This window comes from Rhagoletis pomonella, unplaced genomic scaffold, assembly GCF_013731165.1.
Source record: "Rhagoletis pomonella isolate Grant_MI unplaced genomic scaffold, Rhpom_1.0 Rhpom_scaffold_00007, whole genome shotgun sequence".
In the NCBI taxonomy this organism is placed as follows: Eukaryota; Metazoa; Arthropoda; class Insecta; order Diptera; family Tephritidae; genus Rhagoletis; species Rhagoletis pomonella.
The window spans coordinates 64322981-64341504 of NW_023458561.1; the positions used below are offsets into that span (position 1 = coordinate 64322981).

Genomic DNA, 18524 nt, shown 5'->3' on the forward strand with positions numbered 1-18524 from the left:
TTTGGATTTTCATTTACTGGTAATAAATTTTTTAGTACAAACTGCAGAAAAGTAGCAAATTTGAAGAAAATCGATTAACGTGATTCAGTTAATAATAAGAACTAGTTGAAAACAATTCTAGGGTTCCCCCAAAATGAAAGACAAATCCAAAAAAAATATTTTAAATGTTTATAAAAAAAAGCCACCAAAATTAAATTTTTTTATAGTTCTTAGAAAAATTTTGGATATGCAATGAAGTGCAAACTTTAAGTGTATGCGTTAATTATTAATATTTTTTTTCGCTAACATTTCGAGCAAATCTGCTTGGGAAATAAAAGCATTTGTTATATTATTAAAAATCAACGTGAACTCTTGGCCACTTGCAACTTGCTCTTTCCAATACTAAAATTTCGTAAGCTATAAAACTGCATACACAAATTTTTCTAAGAACTAAAAAGAATATTTTAATTTTTATGAATTTTTTACCATTCAAATTGTTTTTAAAATTTTTTTAAGTTTGGGGGGAACTCTACAATTGTTTCTAACTAGTTTTCATTATGTAACATTTACTAACTGGAACAGGAGAATCGATTTTCTGAAGAATTGCAACTTTTTGTACTAAAAAATTTAATATAAACATATAAAAATTCAAAAACCGGACCCAACTGGTCTCTTGCCAATTTTATAAACTTTGATAAAAAAAAAATATCAAATTGGTTGAAAAATTAAGGCTCCATGGAATTATGAGTATTAAATTCCAGTTTTGAACCACTGTGCAGCGGCCTTTTAGATCTCGATGATAGTCTTGAAGAAGGGGGTAACTGTATATTTCAAATTTGCTGCTCGCATCATTTTTTCCAGAATTGCACGATAGGGAATTACCTTGACCTGGCTTCAAACGGCTGCAAGGTCTTGCAGGAATGGCTATTTATAGCCATTTTCTTCAAGTATTTCGCAAAACTTTTTTTACAACATTTGGCCTATTTAAAGCAAAGCAAAACTCCCTACGAATCAGAAGGATTCGATCTTTATTAAAGATTTCGACCTATTTTGGCCTAATCGCGTTTTCGGACCTTTTTTTGGACTTAGCAAATTTTCCTTTTTAGCCTCCTGTAGCAAAATATGAGTTTTAATAAAAAGTGAACTTAGCAACTTAGTCGAAGTGTGTCGACTCAGGTACTATTTTACACTATTTTACACCGAGGTTTACACCGAGTTAAATTTGACGTATCATATGCATGGACAAAGAAGTTCCGGTAAAAAAAAAACATTCGTGGGCAACGAATGTAGGGCCGTTGACGAACACAATGAACGGTCAAATGCAGAAGGGCCTGTCCGCACTTGGGATGAACAACTATCGCAAATCCGCAAAGCAATCAGGCAACTGGGGAAGCTTTTTAGTCTCGTCCCAAAATGAAAAAACGGACAAATAATAATAAGAAGCAGAAGAAGTATGCAAAGCAACTAAAAATTTTTTTTAAGGCTCACGAAAGCCATTACTCAAGTAGCGCACTGGTGTATAAATTGGTGCAAATTTACGAATTTTGGTATAAATCTGATTAATTGTACCAAAATTCACAAATCTAAACCAAGTTTATACCAGTGCGCTACTTGGGTATATGGGGAACTTAACTTCAATTAAATGTCTGTCACGTTTCAAATGGTGGCACGCAACGCAGTGGACCAATTTTCAACCACTCTCATCACTATCTTATCTTCAAACACCCTAAAACTTCAGCAACCAAATACTAATAGCTTCTTCAATGAAAAGTTAACGTTAAAGACCACTTTAGTATGCATTTTTTTCTAAAATATTGTTAAAATTTGTGTAAATATTTTTGGCGTAATAAGTCAAAAACTCACAACATTAATAAAGTTTAACAGATCCTAGGGCAGAAATCCCAAAATCTGATGCGGTTACAGTGCAAGAGAAAACTTTGATGAGATGCAAAAGTAAAAATAAAATGAATAAAATTGTATTAATTTATTGCTTCATGTTAATGGATCAACCTTTCTCCACGCATGTACTTGCACAGAAACATGGAAACAAACTCAAAACTAAATGACCACATCACATAAGCACCATAAAACCGAAAGCTAATTACCGTTTGGGTTCCAGCCATCGCCATCGCTTCTTCGCTACTGGCGAAAAAAGTAAAAACAAGCCAACAATGACAAATTGCTAAAGAGAATGGTAATAAAATACTAAATGTTAATTAAGCTGGAAATTACATACACAACAGCGATAGCAAAGCTGAGGTAAGCGAGGAAGTAAAGAAACGCAAAATATATAAAAACAATAGCGTAATCTTGAGTTATTTTAGTTTGGGAAAAAGAAGGTATAAATGCAAGGCGAGAATGAGACAAGGCCAAATGAGCAAGAAACATTACTGCACCATACGAATTTCAAAGGCCTCTGATTTACTAAAAAAAAAAACTTAAGAAACGAACTCGACGTATATAAATCAGCTATGTACCTCGTAATATGCATTTAAAATCGGCACCAAGCTCAAAATCGCTACGCTTCGAAATTGTTTTAACAACGCGTGCAACTTATTTATAACTGCGATAAGCCAGCGTTTTCCCCAAGCATAGCTGTTGTGTGAAAATAAGTAAACAAAAGACTTAAGGCACAAACTTGAGTTCACAAAAATATTACAGATTGCCAAAATATCTCAAACAAAACATCGTTCGAAATTTTTAATTGCTCACCAGCAACATTTCGTTTATTTGACTCAAATTTTGGCAGCTTTTGTTAACTTTTATTGCACTCAGAGAGCGATCGTTTGAGTTTAGTTGGCAAATGAGCGAAAGAAATGCGGCGAAAGAAGTTGCAGAGCGACTTTTGCCTGAGCCATGTGTTTTCTTAACTTGGCTTAGCTGATTTCTTTACTATGTTTTTCACAGCGCTTTGACTCATTTCTTCGTTGCTGCTTGCTTGCAGAGTACATTCCGCATGCTTTTGTGGCAAGCTAGCTAGCTGCTACATGCTCGTCGCTGGTGTTTGCCTGACTTTAGTTCTGACTTAAATTTTCCGCTGAACGGTTGTTGTGGCAAGCGTGGTAATGCGGTGGTGGTGACTAGCGTGCTTAAGTGCATTTTAAAAGGCAAAATAAATGCAAATTATATGAAATAACAGAAAGTGTTTGGATGTGAAATGAAACAAACGAAAATTACAAAATAAAAAAAAATAATAATAATTTACTAAATTAAATAGCAACAAATAAAGTGTTGGAAAAAATATAAAGTGATTGCAAGGATTTGGCTTTAACACTTTGAAATTAAGCTAGCGGCATTAAAAACCAAAAAAGCTAAAAATGAATTTATTGAAAAACCTAAAAAATTAAAGCATAAACGAGTATAAAGTGTAACCGAATTTTGCATCCAATTGTATCAAAATACCAAAAAGAAAGTTTCAGTGTAATTACATAGTGTTGTTGTGCCTCCACTGTTGCCACTACGCATTCGCATGCCATCTTCGTAGTCATTGCCACCACTTTTGCTTTCGGTGCGCAAAACTTTATCATCGCGCGCGCGTGTGTGTGTGTGTGTGTGTGTGTATGCGCGTTTTGCTTATTTGCTTTGCTGCTCGAGTAACGACACAGAAAGTGAAAGTCCTCGCCACGCAGGAATTTGCAACGCTTATGAGTCTGCAACGTCTTAAAGCGTAGTGCCTTTAAATTTTATTGAAAAAAAGTGCTTCTTTTCAACAAATTTTCCTTAGTGAAGTGTTTTGTTTAACTATAGTATCACAAAATGTCAAAGTTCACTCGCCGAAGACGCTATGCCAATAAGGATACTTGGCTGCGAGTGCTACACGTTGTGCTTTGCCTAACTTTGCACATCTGCAACATAAATACTTTGGCACATCCCAGTCCAGCACAGGAGCATGATATGCTGATATTGGATGCACTGTCGAGACGCAGCAGCGGCGGTGGTGGCTACTACAGCGAGGATTCAGTCATGGATATGCTGGCGAGAAGTAGTTTAAAGCAATGAATATTTATTTTAATTTATTTCTTTCAATTCAACTCTATAGTAGAAAAACGTTTTTCTAAAAGAGATGAACAAATTTCGGTTCGCGTTTTAGGCTTTGTCTTCTGAGGTCACAAATTTTGTGTATTTATATTATTTTTATATTTTTTTTTATTACATAACGCAGATTTGAGAAATGTATTAAAATGCACTATGTCAATTCAAGTTATCTTCCTAATATTTTGAAAAGTTTAGTTAGTATAGGACAATACATATTTTTTTCTTTTGTTTTTTAAATCATTTCCTTTGCTGGTAGGAAGATTATTCTCGAGTTCCCGTACAAAACCCCGATGTCCGTATGTTAACGATTAAAGTCTGAGATACCAGCGCACTTGCAAAAATTAACTTTCTGTCATTGGTAATTGATAAAGAAAACTTAAATTCAAATATCGGTGCATTTTGCTTGTGTAAAAAAATAACAACTGCTTAACAGGTGAAAAAATATTGTCTGTGCCACGTGTTGAACGGTAGATACGCAGGCAATTTTTTTCGAGTTTTAAAGTTGTTTTAAATAAGTAGCATAACAAACATTTGTCTAAAAAAAAATTTGAAAAAGAAAAGTTGTTTTTAATTTTTTCTTTCTTAAAAATTTAATTTAAATAAGCTTTTGAGATCCATTTACCATTACGAGGGCAGAATTCAATAAAGAGAGAAAGCGGATTGTAGTTTAGTTACTCCAAAGCTTGCTCCTTTTAACTTTTCAACAGAAAAACTAGACAATTTTGACATTTTTACAAAAAAAAATAATCGATGTGAATGCCACCGCTTGCCTGCCAAGAAACGGTGACCAGGACCCGGTTGGTAGACATATCCGCCTTCTCCTACTTTGATGCACGGTAACCCCAATGTTTCGTTCACAATTACAAAACGTGCATACATATTAATGTAGAATATCATTTCGTTAATTTTATAGGCCATTTATTGCGATAGGACTACTTTTTTGGTCGACTTGTATTGGTACGGCCACAACGGTCTTTAGAAAAGCACTTTTTAGTTTCTTAAACTGGTAGTCTTGTGTCTGCATAGTATTTGTACGTCTTTTTGGGTAGGGTTATTTTTCCCTTTCAGCAAAAAATGATCCTTGATGATCGAAAAAATAATAAATTTTTTTTAATGTTCGTCCAAATGTATTGCAACTTAGAATTTCTCCAAATCAGTAAGTAAGTGACAGCATGTTAAATTTTTTATATCCAGGGCTTATATTCTAAACTACTTTGTAATGTTAGAACCCATCTGGGACTTACCTGGCATCACTCATGTTAATTCTGACTTTTCAATTTAATAGTAAATTCTTCTGTCAAGCACTACACAAGGTCAGCATGAATACCACCGATGACAGTTAAGTGTTAGGTGGATTCTTATATCAGAATCTCATATTCGTGAAAAGTGCAAATATGGGGTATTGAATAAAAGTCCTTGATTTCCTGAAGCTTTTTAATAGGATGCCCTTGAATTAGCCTCTGGAAGTAAGCTCAAAAATCTTGGCTTGTGTCTGCCAGATCAGCCTTTGAAAGAGGATCCCGACTTTAAGGGACCAAAACAATGGCTTTCATTGTTGCTTAAATTTATAACTCATGTATCTAAAACTGCATTATGAACTCTTCTTCTGAATACTTTCCAACATATAAAAAAAAATTAAAATCAGTGCGACGTCCATGGAAGCCACTGAAATTACTGACATATTTTTCTCTTCAGTATTTGGTTGATTGTTGAATAAATTAATTCAAAAAATTTTATAAAATTTAGAATTATTAAAGATTGTAAATCTTTTTAAGTTTTTTGTTAAATATAAGACTTACAAAAGAACATTTTCACAGTCGAAAAAACGTTAAATAAACAGAACTATAAGGGATGGTACATAAATAGGTGTGCCATCTCAAAATTCATATGAGCTCATTCCGAGGCTTCAAGATGGCCATTATCCAGCTACCACTTATTTTTGATGGTTTCAGCAAAACTCCTCTCCAGCTAATAGGTCAAAATCGACACAAAATAAGATCCCAAAGTACATTTTTTCGGTCTGTTGGCCATCTATTAGCCCAGATCTCAAGCCATTGGACTATAGCCATTCGGGAAGCAAGCAAGTGCTGAGCCCTTTAAGCGCGTCCTTTTTCGAGCAGTGAGACGCACCTATACTGCGATCAATGAGTGACCAAAGCGACTTTACCGCTACTAGAATGCAAGTCGAGGTCATTTCAGTGAACTACAATATCTAGGCATTGGGTTATATTTACAAAAAAAAAAATAGAAAATAAGTCTAAAAATATTCACTTGTTCTCATTTTATTAGATAAATACTTTGTTCCCAAACATTTTGCTGTACCAAGTAGATCAAATATCATAACAAGTAGGAAGACATAAATTCATTTTTTCATTCCCAAAATAAAAACAACGGGCTCCTCCTTAATTACTCTTGTTTATTGGTGTTAATAAGTTGCGATAGTTGAATAAACTTCTCTTTATGAAAAAACATAAAATTTTAATTTTTTTTTTGAAATTGTCATTGCTTTTAAAAGCTATGTGTGCTTTTAATTTTCATCTTTTATTACGAAAGATGTTATTAAAAGTTTATTGTTATCAATAAAACTGCTGTGATGCAAGTGCGGTTGCAATGCGAGCAATAAAAGAAAACTTTTTGGTTATTAACGATTGCTATTAATTCTCATTTTATTACTGATTATTTTTCTACAACGCTATAACGAGATCGTTCACCTCCTAAATCCTTGTCAATGAAGTTATTAACTTCTCTTAAAAAATCAGTAGATTTGATTAAAGAATCCTCCGTTTACATCATTATTAATCTGCCAAAAAAATTTAAGTGCATATCAATATTTATACTGTCACAAATATCTTCAAATGAAAATATAAAACTGATTTGAACTTTTGTTGCCGGCACCCTAACTACATTAAATGACGCATATCTACGCGTACATTGATATATTTTCACTAAAATCATTTTTCGCATGCTTTGCTACTTTTTCATAATTTCTTCACCTCAACTTTACTACGCATCCATGCAACACAACTTTACAATTATTATTACTTAGCTTTATACGAGCGATATAATTTCTATTGGCTAATTTATTTTCTTTTTCTTCTTTTTCTCTTCTTTTCCCACGCTTTTTTTGTTTTTGTTTTTCCTTTTCAGTGATTCCGCAGAGTTGTCGTTTTCGTGGACACAAATTCGAGTGTGGTCTCTCCATTTCATGCGTGCTGGGCGGCGGTAAGCCGGTTGATCTCTGCTCGGGCGGCATGATCTGGTCATGCTGTGTGGACAAAGACCTCGATGCCGAGGATACGCATGCGGGTCAAGTGAATAACACAAGTGAGTAGAAGACACAAGTGAGTGGGAGACGCTTATATGCAACAAACAAAAAAATAGTTGACAAGCAAAGTACGAACAAAAAGTTATGTAAATGCCTTTTAAGTAATTTTGCAACATCGCATAACAGACATTCTTAATGTGTATGTAAATGCCTACGCTTATGCCTTGTAAAATGCTATAATAGCTGAAGAATTGCGCTTATGTAATTTCGCTGAATAATTTTGTTGAATAATTTTGCGCAATAAATTTAATTCAGTTCAGTGTTGCAGTGCAGTTTCGAAAATGACAACTGTTGCAGCAATTACTTATATATATATACTTATATATGTATGTATGTATATGCATGCTTTTGGCTGTGTAGTACAATGGAAGCGTGCATGCAACGTGCTGCTCGCTTTAAGTCAATGCATTGCACATGCGCAGCCGTGGCCAGCTGTTTGAAGGTGGCTGCGGGTGCTTGAACTGTAACAGCAGATGTGCTCAAACTTTTTGAAAAAAAAAAAAAATCATATCTATCTCTAGCCACTCTGCGCTTTTTTATATTCTGGCCTGTATCAGCAATTTTTTTATTTCGCCGCTTTAGTAAGACGATTTAAAAGAAAGTGCTGGTGAAATTGTTTAACAGGATAAAGTAATTAGATAAAGTGTAAGTCCACAATACTAGTTGCTAACATATGAGAACTGTGCGAGCTCAAATATAATTCTTAGTATCAGTTTTTCCCGAACATTGTTTTTTTTTTATTTTAGCAGAAGGATGTTTTTTAAAAAAAAAAAAATGTGATACAATATCGACTAAATTGAACCAAGCAATGATAAATTTAGTTAGTCTGAATAAATTATGATCTATTTTTGTGATTTTAATGAGATCCTGATAAAGTGCTGCAGGCATCTCCAACAAGGTTTATAAATTCGTTTGGATATTCAATGGAGACAAAAACGTGAGCTCCGAAAATACGTTTATTCATCTTTGTTAGTAAGTTAATTTTATCTGACGTCTCATTGTCGTCGAAACATTCTAACCCTTTTATCAGGCCAGAATGGTGCATCCTATATAATTTATACAACTCCCAGGCTATTTACGCCATCGTAACCACACTCATGTAGTCTTATTAAGAAGTCTTTTATTTTAAGCAAAAACGACAAAATTTCTTGAATGGGTAAAGTGATTAGTATCTAGCGATTCATTGTAAGCGATTCTAAATATGACGCCTTCCTCTCCTGAGAAACGCTCGGCAGAAAGTAATATGCCATCCCATTTTGTAAAATTTTATAAGAGGTACTCCATTTGGCGGATGCGAGATATTGTGCACCAGGCGATGATATGTCTAAAAATGGAAAAGTGGGAACTAATTGTAAAATTGTTTAGAAAATTTCATCAGACAAATAACACTGCATAGTGAATGAATTACCCCAAGTCGAACGCACCATGCCTGTGTTTGGAGTTAAGATTATTAATAAACATTTCTAAGTTACAGTCTTTTCACTAAATCCAAACATAAATAAAAGTGATAAATGTCAATTTTACAAACAAATTCAATATCTATTTTAAAACGTATTTTATAAACAGCTTTGAGTTCTAAGTTAATAGCTTGTCTAATCATCATTACTATTTAATATGGATTGACATCTCCATTTCCAGCTTTCTGATAGTAAAGTAAGTTTTTTAAGTACACTTTTCAACTGTTCTATTTTTGTCTATTTTTTTTTTTGTTTCTATGGAATTTGCATCAGGGGACTGGGATGGCCAATCCATTGTTGTTACCCCATTGTTTTTTGTTTCCACTCTATACAAAGGCGACTCCGATGCTTTTGATCGTTGTCTTTTTGTAGAACCCAGTCAAGACTATTTCTCCATAGAGCTTTTCAGCAGACATCAGTAAGCCTTTTTTCATACAATTCGATCATTTTTGACGCGTTCAAGTTTTCAGTAAAGCACTATAACTTTCCGAAGCCCTTTACGGAAAAACAACCATAAACGTGAACCTTTGCGGAATTTTGAACGGGCCTCTGCACAACTTTACATCCTCTTCCCGACCAAACCAATTGTCCAGTCGCGGTTTTTATTTTGCTCTGCCCAGAGCAATCGTTTTTCGACATGAGTTTTTGTCAAAAGCGGTTTCTTCAGTACACTGGCGTAAACCATATTTATTTCATGTAACCTTTTACGATAATTCTATTCCGCGGTCGGAAAGTTTGAGCTCCTCCGTTGGGCTGTTAAAGCTGATTTTAAATTTCAGGGAAATGGGAGGTGCCACGCCCCTGATCCAAACTCATCTCTATTTACCCAATAATGAGCAGATATATATGAATACGGTATCCATACAAAATTTGAAAATCGTGTATAGGTGTTTCCATACCAATCGAAATATACTTCATCCCCCATATTTATTTGGAATAAAGAGTGGTCTATGCTCGATTCCAGGCCGTAGCCTTTATAATGTCCAAAGTTTCAATCAAGACATTTAAGTACTTATTGCGTGGTCCACACCCAAATATCCAAAGGTACATACAAACATTCATATTTATGATATTATTAGGATTAGCAGAATACGCTTCGAACTCAAGTCCACATCCATGAAAAATCAAAACTAGCCTAACAATCATTTGCCAAAGCTCACAGAAAGTTTGAGTACCCCTGCCATCAGTTGAGTGACGTCTGCAGTTCACCGTTGGGCAGCGCCGATTTTAAACTCTATATTGCCACATACTTACTCTCCTTTTTATGCTTTTTTACTCGATTTCTTTGGCATTAAAACACAGCATTTTCCTTATGTAAAATTAAGTGTGCTTGCGAAGTAAATACCAAACATCAAAAACAAAACCAACGGAAAATGTATGCGATAACAACAACGCAAAAGTTAACAATATCAATAAATAAATACCAACAGTGAGCGCGCTTTATAAACAAAAAAAAACAATGGCGAACTATAAGTATAACAACAATGCTCCGTGTATTGACGTTGTGCTCTGATAACTCCCACATATTACTCCTAAACATGTATTTACTTTGTTTTTATTGCATTTGTTTATATTTTCCTGAACTGCCGCCTGCTTAGCTTAGGATAATTTTTTTTATTTCATTCTACTTTAACTGCTTTTTGAGTTTTATTTCGCTGTATGCTTGCGTTTGTGTCTTCCCATAGCAGTTTTCCGATGATTCGCGGCATTTCCATTTTTTCGCTTGAGTCTGTTGTTGTTGAGCGGCTTTGTTTTTGACTAAGAAACCAACATAAAGTTTTTTACGTTTTGCGCTTAAAGCATTTTCAATTTCGAAGTTTGCATACTAAAACAGTTAAAATCACAATACAGACCTAAGAGTAGATGTGAATGGCCTGCAAAAATATAATGCACTCTGGTACACGTCCATCTGGGGTTTGAAAAATTTTGACCAAATTTGATTAGCGCTTAACCAATATACTGGTCAATAAAATCAAGGTTTTACATGACCGCAACAGCCTAGGTTCCGAGGAATAAAAACATTTTTGAAATAGTCTACCGGCGTTATTAATAAAAACCACATAATAGATTTTCTTACTTCACCTTTTCTATGTCATAGCCTCTTTAACGTTGTGCAAAAATCTTAATTTAGGTCAATTTAATCGGAGCCATGCGGAATATTCGACGTCTCCCTCAAAGATATCTAACAGCATCGAAACAGCCACTGGCCATAATGAAGTAGACCAAGACTGTTAACTAATATTTGACTTAACAGAACTCAGTAGATGGGTTCTAGCGTTAAAAAGATTAACTGAGATGGCTTTTGCAAGTGGTCCTGAACTGCCCCTACGATGCAAAATCCTGAGCCCATATATTTCCCATAGCTAAGTTTTGTCAACGTCAAGAAAGTTTCTATCGTTCAAACAGCTTACTAAGATAAGTGTCCGTGCCTAGGATGAATTATTACCTCTAACTGGCCTGTACACAGCGGAACATAAATGTACCTACTCAATTAAAAGAGGGTCCTGATTTGGGATGCCAAAAAAACATTAATTTATATTATTAGATCCCTAAGGTATTCCAATATGTTTTAAGCCACTTTACATTATTACCGCCAAACAACTGGCTACTAAACAAAATATTTAAACTACTCAAAGCCGTTCCTCTACAGCATCAAACTTACTTTTAGTTGAACCAAGAACATCCTTCAAAATTTCATTTTACACTTACATTTATATTGCAAGTTACAGTGAATTTTTTCCAAAGACCTCTTTTTTGTTCATCCCGAAAAAGTTGGAATTTTTCGATTGTTTCGTTTTCTTTTTAGTTCATGGAATTAAAAATCTGCATTATGTATATATCTATTCAGACAAGAATCTATATCGCCAATGGGCAAATTCAGGGGCAAGGCACTCTACAAATTCTTCGGATCGGTTCAGAACGTTTTTCGCTTTCCAAAATAGTTCCAAAAAAGATCCCCCCAAAGATATTTAATTCATGTATTCAAAATTTTTCGGAAACAAGAAATAACCACAACCGCATGATGCCTCCACATAATACAAAATTCAAACATTTCTCTATTTTTCTTGGAATAATCATCAGATAAAATTTGCCACTGCAATTAAAATTTTAATTCATCCAATCGCTTAAAAGTTCTTTTTAATGCAGCTCGCTTATTTTAAGTGTGGAAGTACATTCTTATGGCCTTATTCATAAAAAATAAAGTAGCTTTATAAACAGTTTATAAATTGAAAAATATATGAAGCGTCTAGGGTTTAATCTCTCTTTTAGGTGCCTGACTCGACTGTCCCACCTGTATTTTTTATTAAACTCACTGGACGTCATGCACAAAAATTTAACTTAAGCTCAGACTCGATTTTCCCTACAAATTATTGAGCTTAAGCTCAATTCATCAGTGCCAAAGTTGAGTCTGAGCATAAGCGCACTTTTATGCAAAAGGCCCGGTATTTAGGTATATTTCATTGCGTTAAGATTAGGGTTTAAGTTGGGATATAGGATAAATTGATTGCTATCGAACAAAACTTGATTATAGTACTATATACTACCCTGCCCACCTTTACCTCATAAACTTCACACTTTTAGTTCATACAACCTTGAAGCATAAATATATCAAGTGTCTGAACTAAAGGTGGGCAGGGTAGTATCTCCTTCCGCTACCAATATTTTAAATTGAGGGAACACAAATCGTATTCAACTATTATTAATCTGCCAAATTGACAATTACAAATTCTTGCTGGCACCTTCTCCAGGTGCCGTATTTGATCATCTATTTGAGGTTTGTGAAAATATATGTAATCCGACATTTTGTGACGGCATCCATACTGGATTTATATTGATACTGAAATTAAATAATTATATTGTGATTAGAAGTAAAGGTCAACAGGTTAACATGCGGTGGGAGAATTTTCAATTAGTATTAGATTTGACCCAAAACAAGGGTCAAAACGACCCACACGGGTGAGAATTAGTGCATTAAAACGTTCCGCAAAAATATGCGCAATAAAATTTTGCTATAGATCTTTAAAGTGAAGATTAATGGGAAATGTAGTCTTATACGAGATATTTGAAATAACTCAGATCAACTTGGGATCAAATTAGGAAAACTTCAATACACTGTAAAAAAAATTGTGATTTTTTGAATTTTTAGGGACAAAACGGCAGGTGGTGCAATATTCTAGAGCCATTCCTCTTTACTCATTGCCATACTGAATTTGTGACTGTTTTTTTTTCTATTGTCGTGCAGTATAATTATCTTCTAGATCTATTTCGTTAGCCAAAATGTGCGCTAAAAGAAATGCATTCCTATATTTTGTAAAAAAAAAACTAATTTATGTAGTTTCCTCTGTTAAACCAATTTTAGGTAGTAACTATGCCAAAAGCTTTTGTCACTGCCCTCCATAGAAAATCACTAACTTGTGAGCGGAAGCGAATTAATTTCTGTTACGAAACAACTTTTCCAGACGTGCATACATATCTACTTATTTCCATATATATACATATATTTATATAAACATTTGGGCAGTACCTTCGTGTGTCTGGGTTTTCACAAATCTTTTTTTTTTTTTGTTTTACGCCAATAATCTTGCGGTTTAATCTTTTAATTTCACTTTCTTCTTCACTTCGACTTTGCCATTTCCGGTTAATGAATGCACGATTGTGCTGGTGTGTGTGAGTGAACTTTGGAGTTTTCTGGGAATTTTCGCTATTTTTTATGACTTTTGTTGAATACATATGTACGTACATATATGCTTGACGAAATAAAGTTCGAGAAGATGAAAAAGTGAAAAGCAAGAGACAAACTAAAATGCATTGAAGGTGAAGCGCCCCGGTGAAGTTTCACAGAGACCTTAATGAAATTGTCTGCGGCACTGAAGTGTGAACTTATTTATGGCTGTAACTGTGACTATGCAAAGAAAAGAATTACCAAATTTAAATAAATAAAACAACGCTACCATCAACATGAATTTAGACTATAAAACAGGCATATCGCGAATGTTAAACACAACAAAAATTACAAAGAAAAAAATTATTGCGGAAACATCTATAAAACAAATAAAGTATGCTGCTAAGTATTTGGCTTAACATTTCGCATTTATTTAAGTCTAAAGTGAAACTTGGTAGCGCTTTCCATGTTTTCGCTTCAATTTTTCGGATATTTTTAGAATGAAATACTTTCTAGAATATTTGTTTGCAGAGTATCGTCCTGATTTTCACCATTTCTTTAGAATTGCTTATAGCTTAAAATGAGTCCAAAACGAAGCTTCTGGGATACCTACAAGCAAAGTCTTGGTTGTGGTTTAGATGTGTACGAAGAATTTCATTTTTTTTTTTGTCTTTTCCTGTCGTACGCCAATCAAGATGGCAACATTTTTTTAAGCGTTCATCCATAAATTAAAACACGAAATTCCCAGCCTGCACTTGCATACATACATACTTATACAAGCAAATTTATTATGACACAACAATTTGACCATCTCTGCAATTAACCTGACAGTTTCGTAACCTCTGTGACAATTTTCGGCTTTCCTTAGTTTGCGGTGGAATATTATTTTTTTATTTTTATTTTTTACATAAACACGCTAATTTAAAAACACAATTGTGGAAGTAAGGAAAAGTTTATACTCACCAAAAAAGACTCCAATTATTTGTTTTTCTCCTTTCTAGTTTTTTTTTTTATTATTTAACACATTATTTAATGTTCCTCGCATTTGCGTAAGGCCCGCCCATTTGAATGACCGAAAGTGCAAGTTACGTTGACATCTATTTAATTTAATGTGTCCGGATATGAATTTGTGGTTGAGTGCACATTAAAGAAATGTCTACGGCAAATTCGTCACAGGCACTAATCGTAAGACCTTTGTAACCTACAAACCAAATGAACGGTAATGTAGGTATACATAATTCATGCAGGGCTGTAAGCTGTCAAAGATAGTCATGTTTTTATTGCTTAATTACTATCAAAGCGGATAAATTTCTATTTATGTAAATACAAGCGTTGAAAAAGGTAAGACTGTTCAGTGCCAAGTCCTTTTCTGCCGGTATTTCAGCAAAAAGCTTATCTATATTTCTGATGCTATTGGGGTGTTCGTGCAAAATTTAGAGGTACAATACTTGTTTACTCTAACAAAATAACAGGAAGTAGCGTTCACGCGAAATACTTCGACGATATAATCTATCTCGGAATAAAGAAATTAACCATTATGCCAATCATCTAATTCGGATGTATGGTGAGCGTATCCAAATTTACTTGATTGCTTATATCCTTAATATATACTCTAAGTTTTTTTTCTACAGTACCCTTGCATATTTACGTCTACTTTTAAGCCGCAACACTATCATCTTTTACACAATTTTTTATTCTCGATCTTAAGCGTTTCTGCATGCATTCACTACTTGGGGATGTTTTTTTGTTGTTGTTTTTTGTTTAAAATAAGGCATACCTTAGACTTATTGGTACATGCGCAAGCCAAAAATATTCTACAAAGCTATGTAAAGTAAATATCGCTAGAAATTGTAACTAAAGTTTATGTCTTAGATTAAACTAAATACCTTTTTTGAGCATTGCAATTTCTGGCAGCCCAAAAAGTTCAATTTGTTTCAAATGTTTCAATTGTTCAAATGTTTTTAATTTACATAAAATCGCGCTTTCTTGTTTTTCATCAAATGATATTATGTAAGCATTAAATAGCAAAAACTCATGTCATGTCCCTTATTATATTTTTGCCAGCTTAGATATTCTCTATCATCTACCAGTTCACCTCGAGATCTGCATTTAAAAAAGAAACTCGTAAAAATTTTCTCGTGCCTTTGCAGTACTACGCTCTGAGACACTCTTCAATTGTATTTTAATGGTAGACATTATGAAGTATTAAAAGTCAAATGCCCTCTCAATTTAAACCATAGAATCCACAAAACCAAAGCTCACTTCTGAGACATTCTAAACTTTGAAAGAGCCTATGTGCGAACAAATTTAAATCAATTTTTAAATAAATTTGAATCAATTTTGGCGATTTTTTGTTTATTTAATGTTTATTTTTTTTCAAAAAGGTCTAGCTCATTATATAACAAATACCATATAAATTCACATTTCATTTGTGCAAAAATTATAAAAAATCTGCAAAATATCAGTTAAATTTTCAAGTTTTTATTCCGATAATTTAGAATTTTTTTTTTGAGTATACAGTTTAATAGCCCATTAAATTCCAGGATAATAATGTGCAAGTTTTAAACAGCAAAAGAATCGCGTTGATTTTTAATAATTTTTTTTCTGACTGCATGACGCATTTTTCTCCATACAAAAAAAAACATATCGAGCCCTAGCCGCCATAATAACGTAAGTGCCACTTTTTTCAAAATTTTCTTTTTAATGCAGAAATACATTTAGATGCCCTAGGAATATTTCTGCATCGAAAATAAAATTTTCAGAAAAATGTCGCTTACGTTATTTTGGCGGTTAGGGCTCTGTATTTAATGTGTAATGGGCTATTAAACTGCATACTCGAAAAAATTCTAAAAAATTTGAGTAAACTGTTAAAAATTTAACTGAAACGCTGCAGATTTTTTATAATTTTTGCATAAAGTTTAAAATGTGCGTATATTGTAAATTCAGTAGAATTACTTAGGAATTTTGAAGCGAGGATTTAGGAGAGGGAGAGCCTTTGAATTATCAGTTTCGCTTCTCAAATTTTCTGAAAAAAAGGGTAAAACTATTAAAAAGCAAATCTGCACTCAGTGAAAGATCGAACCCCCGCTTTCACCATGTCCATATTCGCAAACGGCGCCCTAGATCATGCAGAGAATTATTTCTCAAAACTACTTCAAATTCTTCTTCTACTCTTCGATGCCATATATAAATTGTGACTTTTGTTTGCCGACGGAAAAGCTCTGTTCTCCAATTTCCTACTGAACGCAAAGCAGCACCTATTGGCAAGTGTCACTCTACGCTGAAACTCCTAGCTGGCATCACGGGCGATGCTAATGTTAGAACCTATGTTGTTAGACAAAGTTCGGTGAATGATTTCCATTTGCAGCCCTGTAGGAACCAACTTCAGTCTTGAAATCCTTCAATTTCATACACAATTTTCATTGCCAAAGAGATCGACTTCAACAGTTATTAAGAGGAGTAATATTGTGTCCACAACTATTAAATATGGACGGATTCATCGATAACTAAACAGATATACAAAGTACCCCTGTAAAAAATTGTTCAACTAATCTGTAAAAAAGTATTCGGAGATTAGTTTCAATGGGGTACAGTTCGGCATTACTTACTCACAACTGGTTTTATGCGGTTATTATTATTAGATAAGATGGTCTCAAATCAAACCTTACGGGTATAATTATTGATCAATTAGTTCCTGATTGGTCTCTAATGGCTATAAATTACAAAGTAATGATAAGAACACACTTAATCAAAGGAATGTCACATGCGGAGCTGGTATGCAGAATACGCTTTTCGTTTAGAGAACTTCAGTTCGAATTGCAGCTGGCATTTTATACTTTCCATATATAAAGGGAAACAATGAGTCTCTTCGAATAGTTCATTTATTAGATTGCTTTATTCCGTTTTATTAAAAAGATACAAAAAAATGTATAACATTTTTATGCAATGATGAAGCTTCTGCAAACCAATTGTAGATACTTTGCGCTTGTTATAAATCTACTTATGTATTACAAATAGCGACATACAAACATGCATACAATACATACATATTTATCGCTTAACATATCTATATGTACATAAATGTATAATCACGCTTCGGCCAATCTAGGTGACATCATACACCTGCATGACATTTATCCCGACCTGGCCAGCCATAACAAACACTATCTGCATGGTGGTGGCAGCAGCAGCAGCAGCAGTTCGCCACTCACGCAAGCACACAATCTCCACGGAATACAGAGCAGCAGCAGCGCACACACCACATTGGGCTCCTCACGCCCGCCGCTCCATCACTACCCCACCGTCATCAATAATCATCAGTACCAAGTCACACAGTCGTTGTATGCCACAAAGCGGCCATACAAGCCGCACATCTACCGACCTGGACCGTCAGGTGGTGGCGGTGGCACAGCTGCGGCGTCGAGCAGTTGGGAACATGAATCTAATCAACTCGGCTTGGGCGCCTCGCCATCTGGCATCACCAATCACTTGGACACCTTCTTCGATTTGGAGCGACCGCCCGCGCATTCGGCAGAAAGTGGACCGCATGAATTGCTGCCACATCCACAGCCTTTTGCTGTGGGCAACGTGCTGGACCTGAATGCGGGCGAAGCGGCAGAAGACTACAATAGCGGCGGCGGCGGCGGCGGCGGTGGCGGCCTTTATTCTGATGGAACCACTTATCGACCAGTGCCGGGTACCAAAGCAGTTTTGACGTTTCTACATCTTTCATTATTTTCACTGTTTTGTTTGGACTCTTGCCTTGTTTGAAGGGAATCTATTTATGTATTAAGTTTGATATTTACTTCACTCACTTATAATCTCACTTTAAAGTTTTCACCTTTGTATGTAAATAACTTCAACTCCGCACTTGAATGCTTACGCACTTCGTTACACTTTTGTTTTGATATTTTCTGTATTTCACGGTTTGTGAGCATTGCACTCTCTTTTCTTGGAAAATTTCGTAATAAAATATGTAAATTTTTATGAAATTTTAATAGCGTCACTATTTTTTTTTCTTCTTTTCATTTCAGGCTGTGGCGAGGTGTATGCGCGCTCCAATCGC

The 18524-nt window shown here is 34.6% G+C and overlaps 1 protein-coding gene across 2 annotated transcripts in view; it reads left to right on the forward strand.

Moving 5' to 3' along the window:
- The window catches only part of LOC118743335 (serine proteinase stubble), a 62110-nt gene that overhangs the window by 31278 nt on the left and 12308 nt on the right, over positions 1-18524 (forward strand). Inside the window, exons 1-3 of one of the 2 annotated variants that reach the window (XM_036475934.1) lie at positions 3736-3961; positions 7162-7338; positions 17568-18155. In XM_036475934.1, coding sequence (XP_036331827.1) covers positions 3736-3961; positions 7162-7338; positions 17568-18155 — 991 coding nt within the window. Of the gene's footprint in view, positions 1-3735; positions 3962-7161; positions 7339-17567; positions 18156-18524 lie in introns of those variants that run through there. The other variant, XM_036475935.1, reaches the window with a different exon arrangement.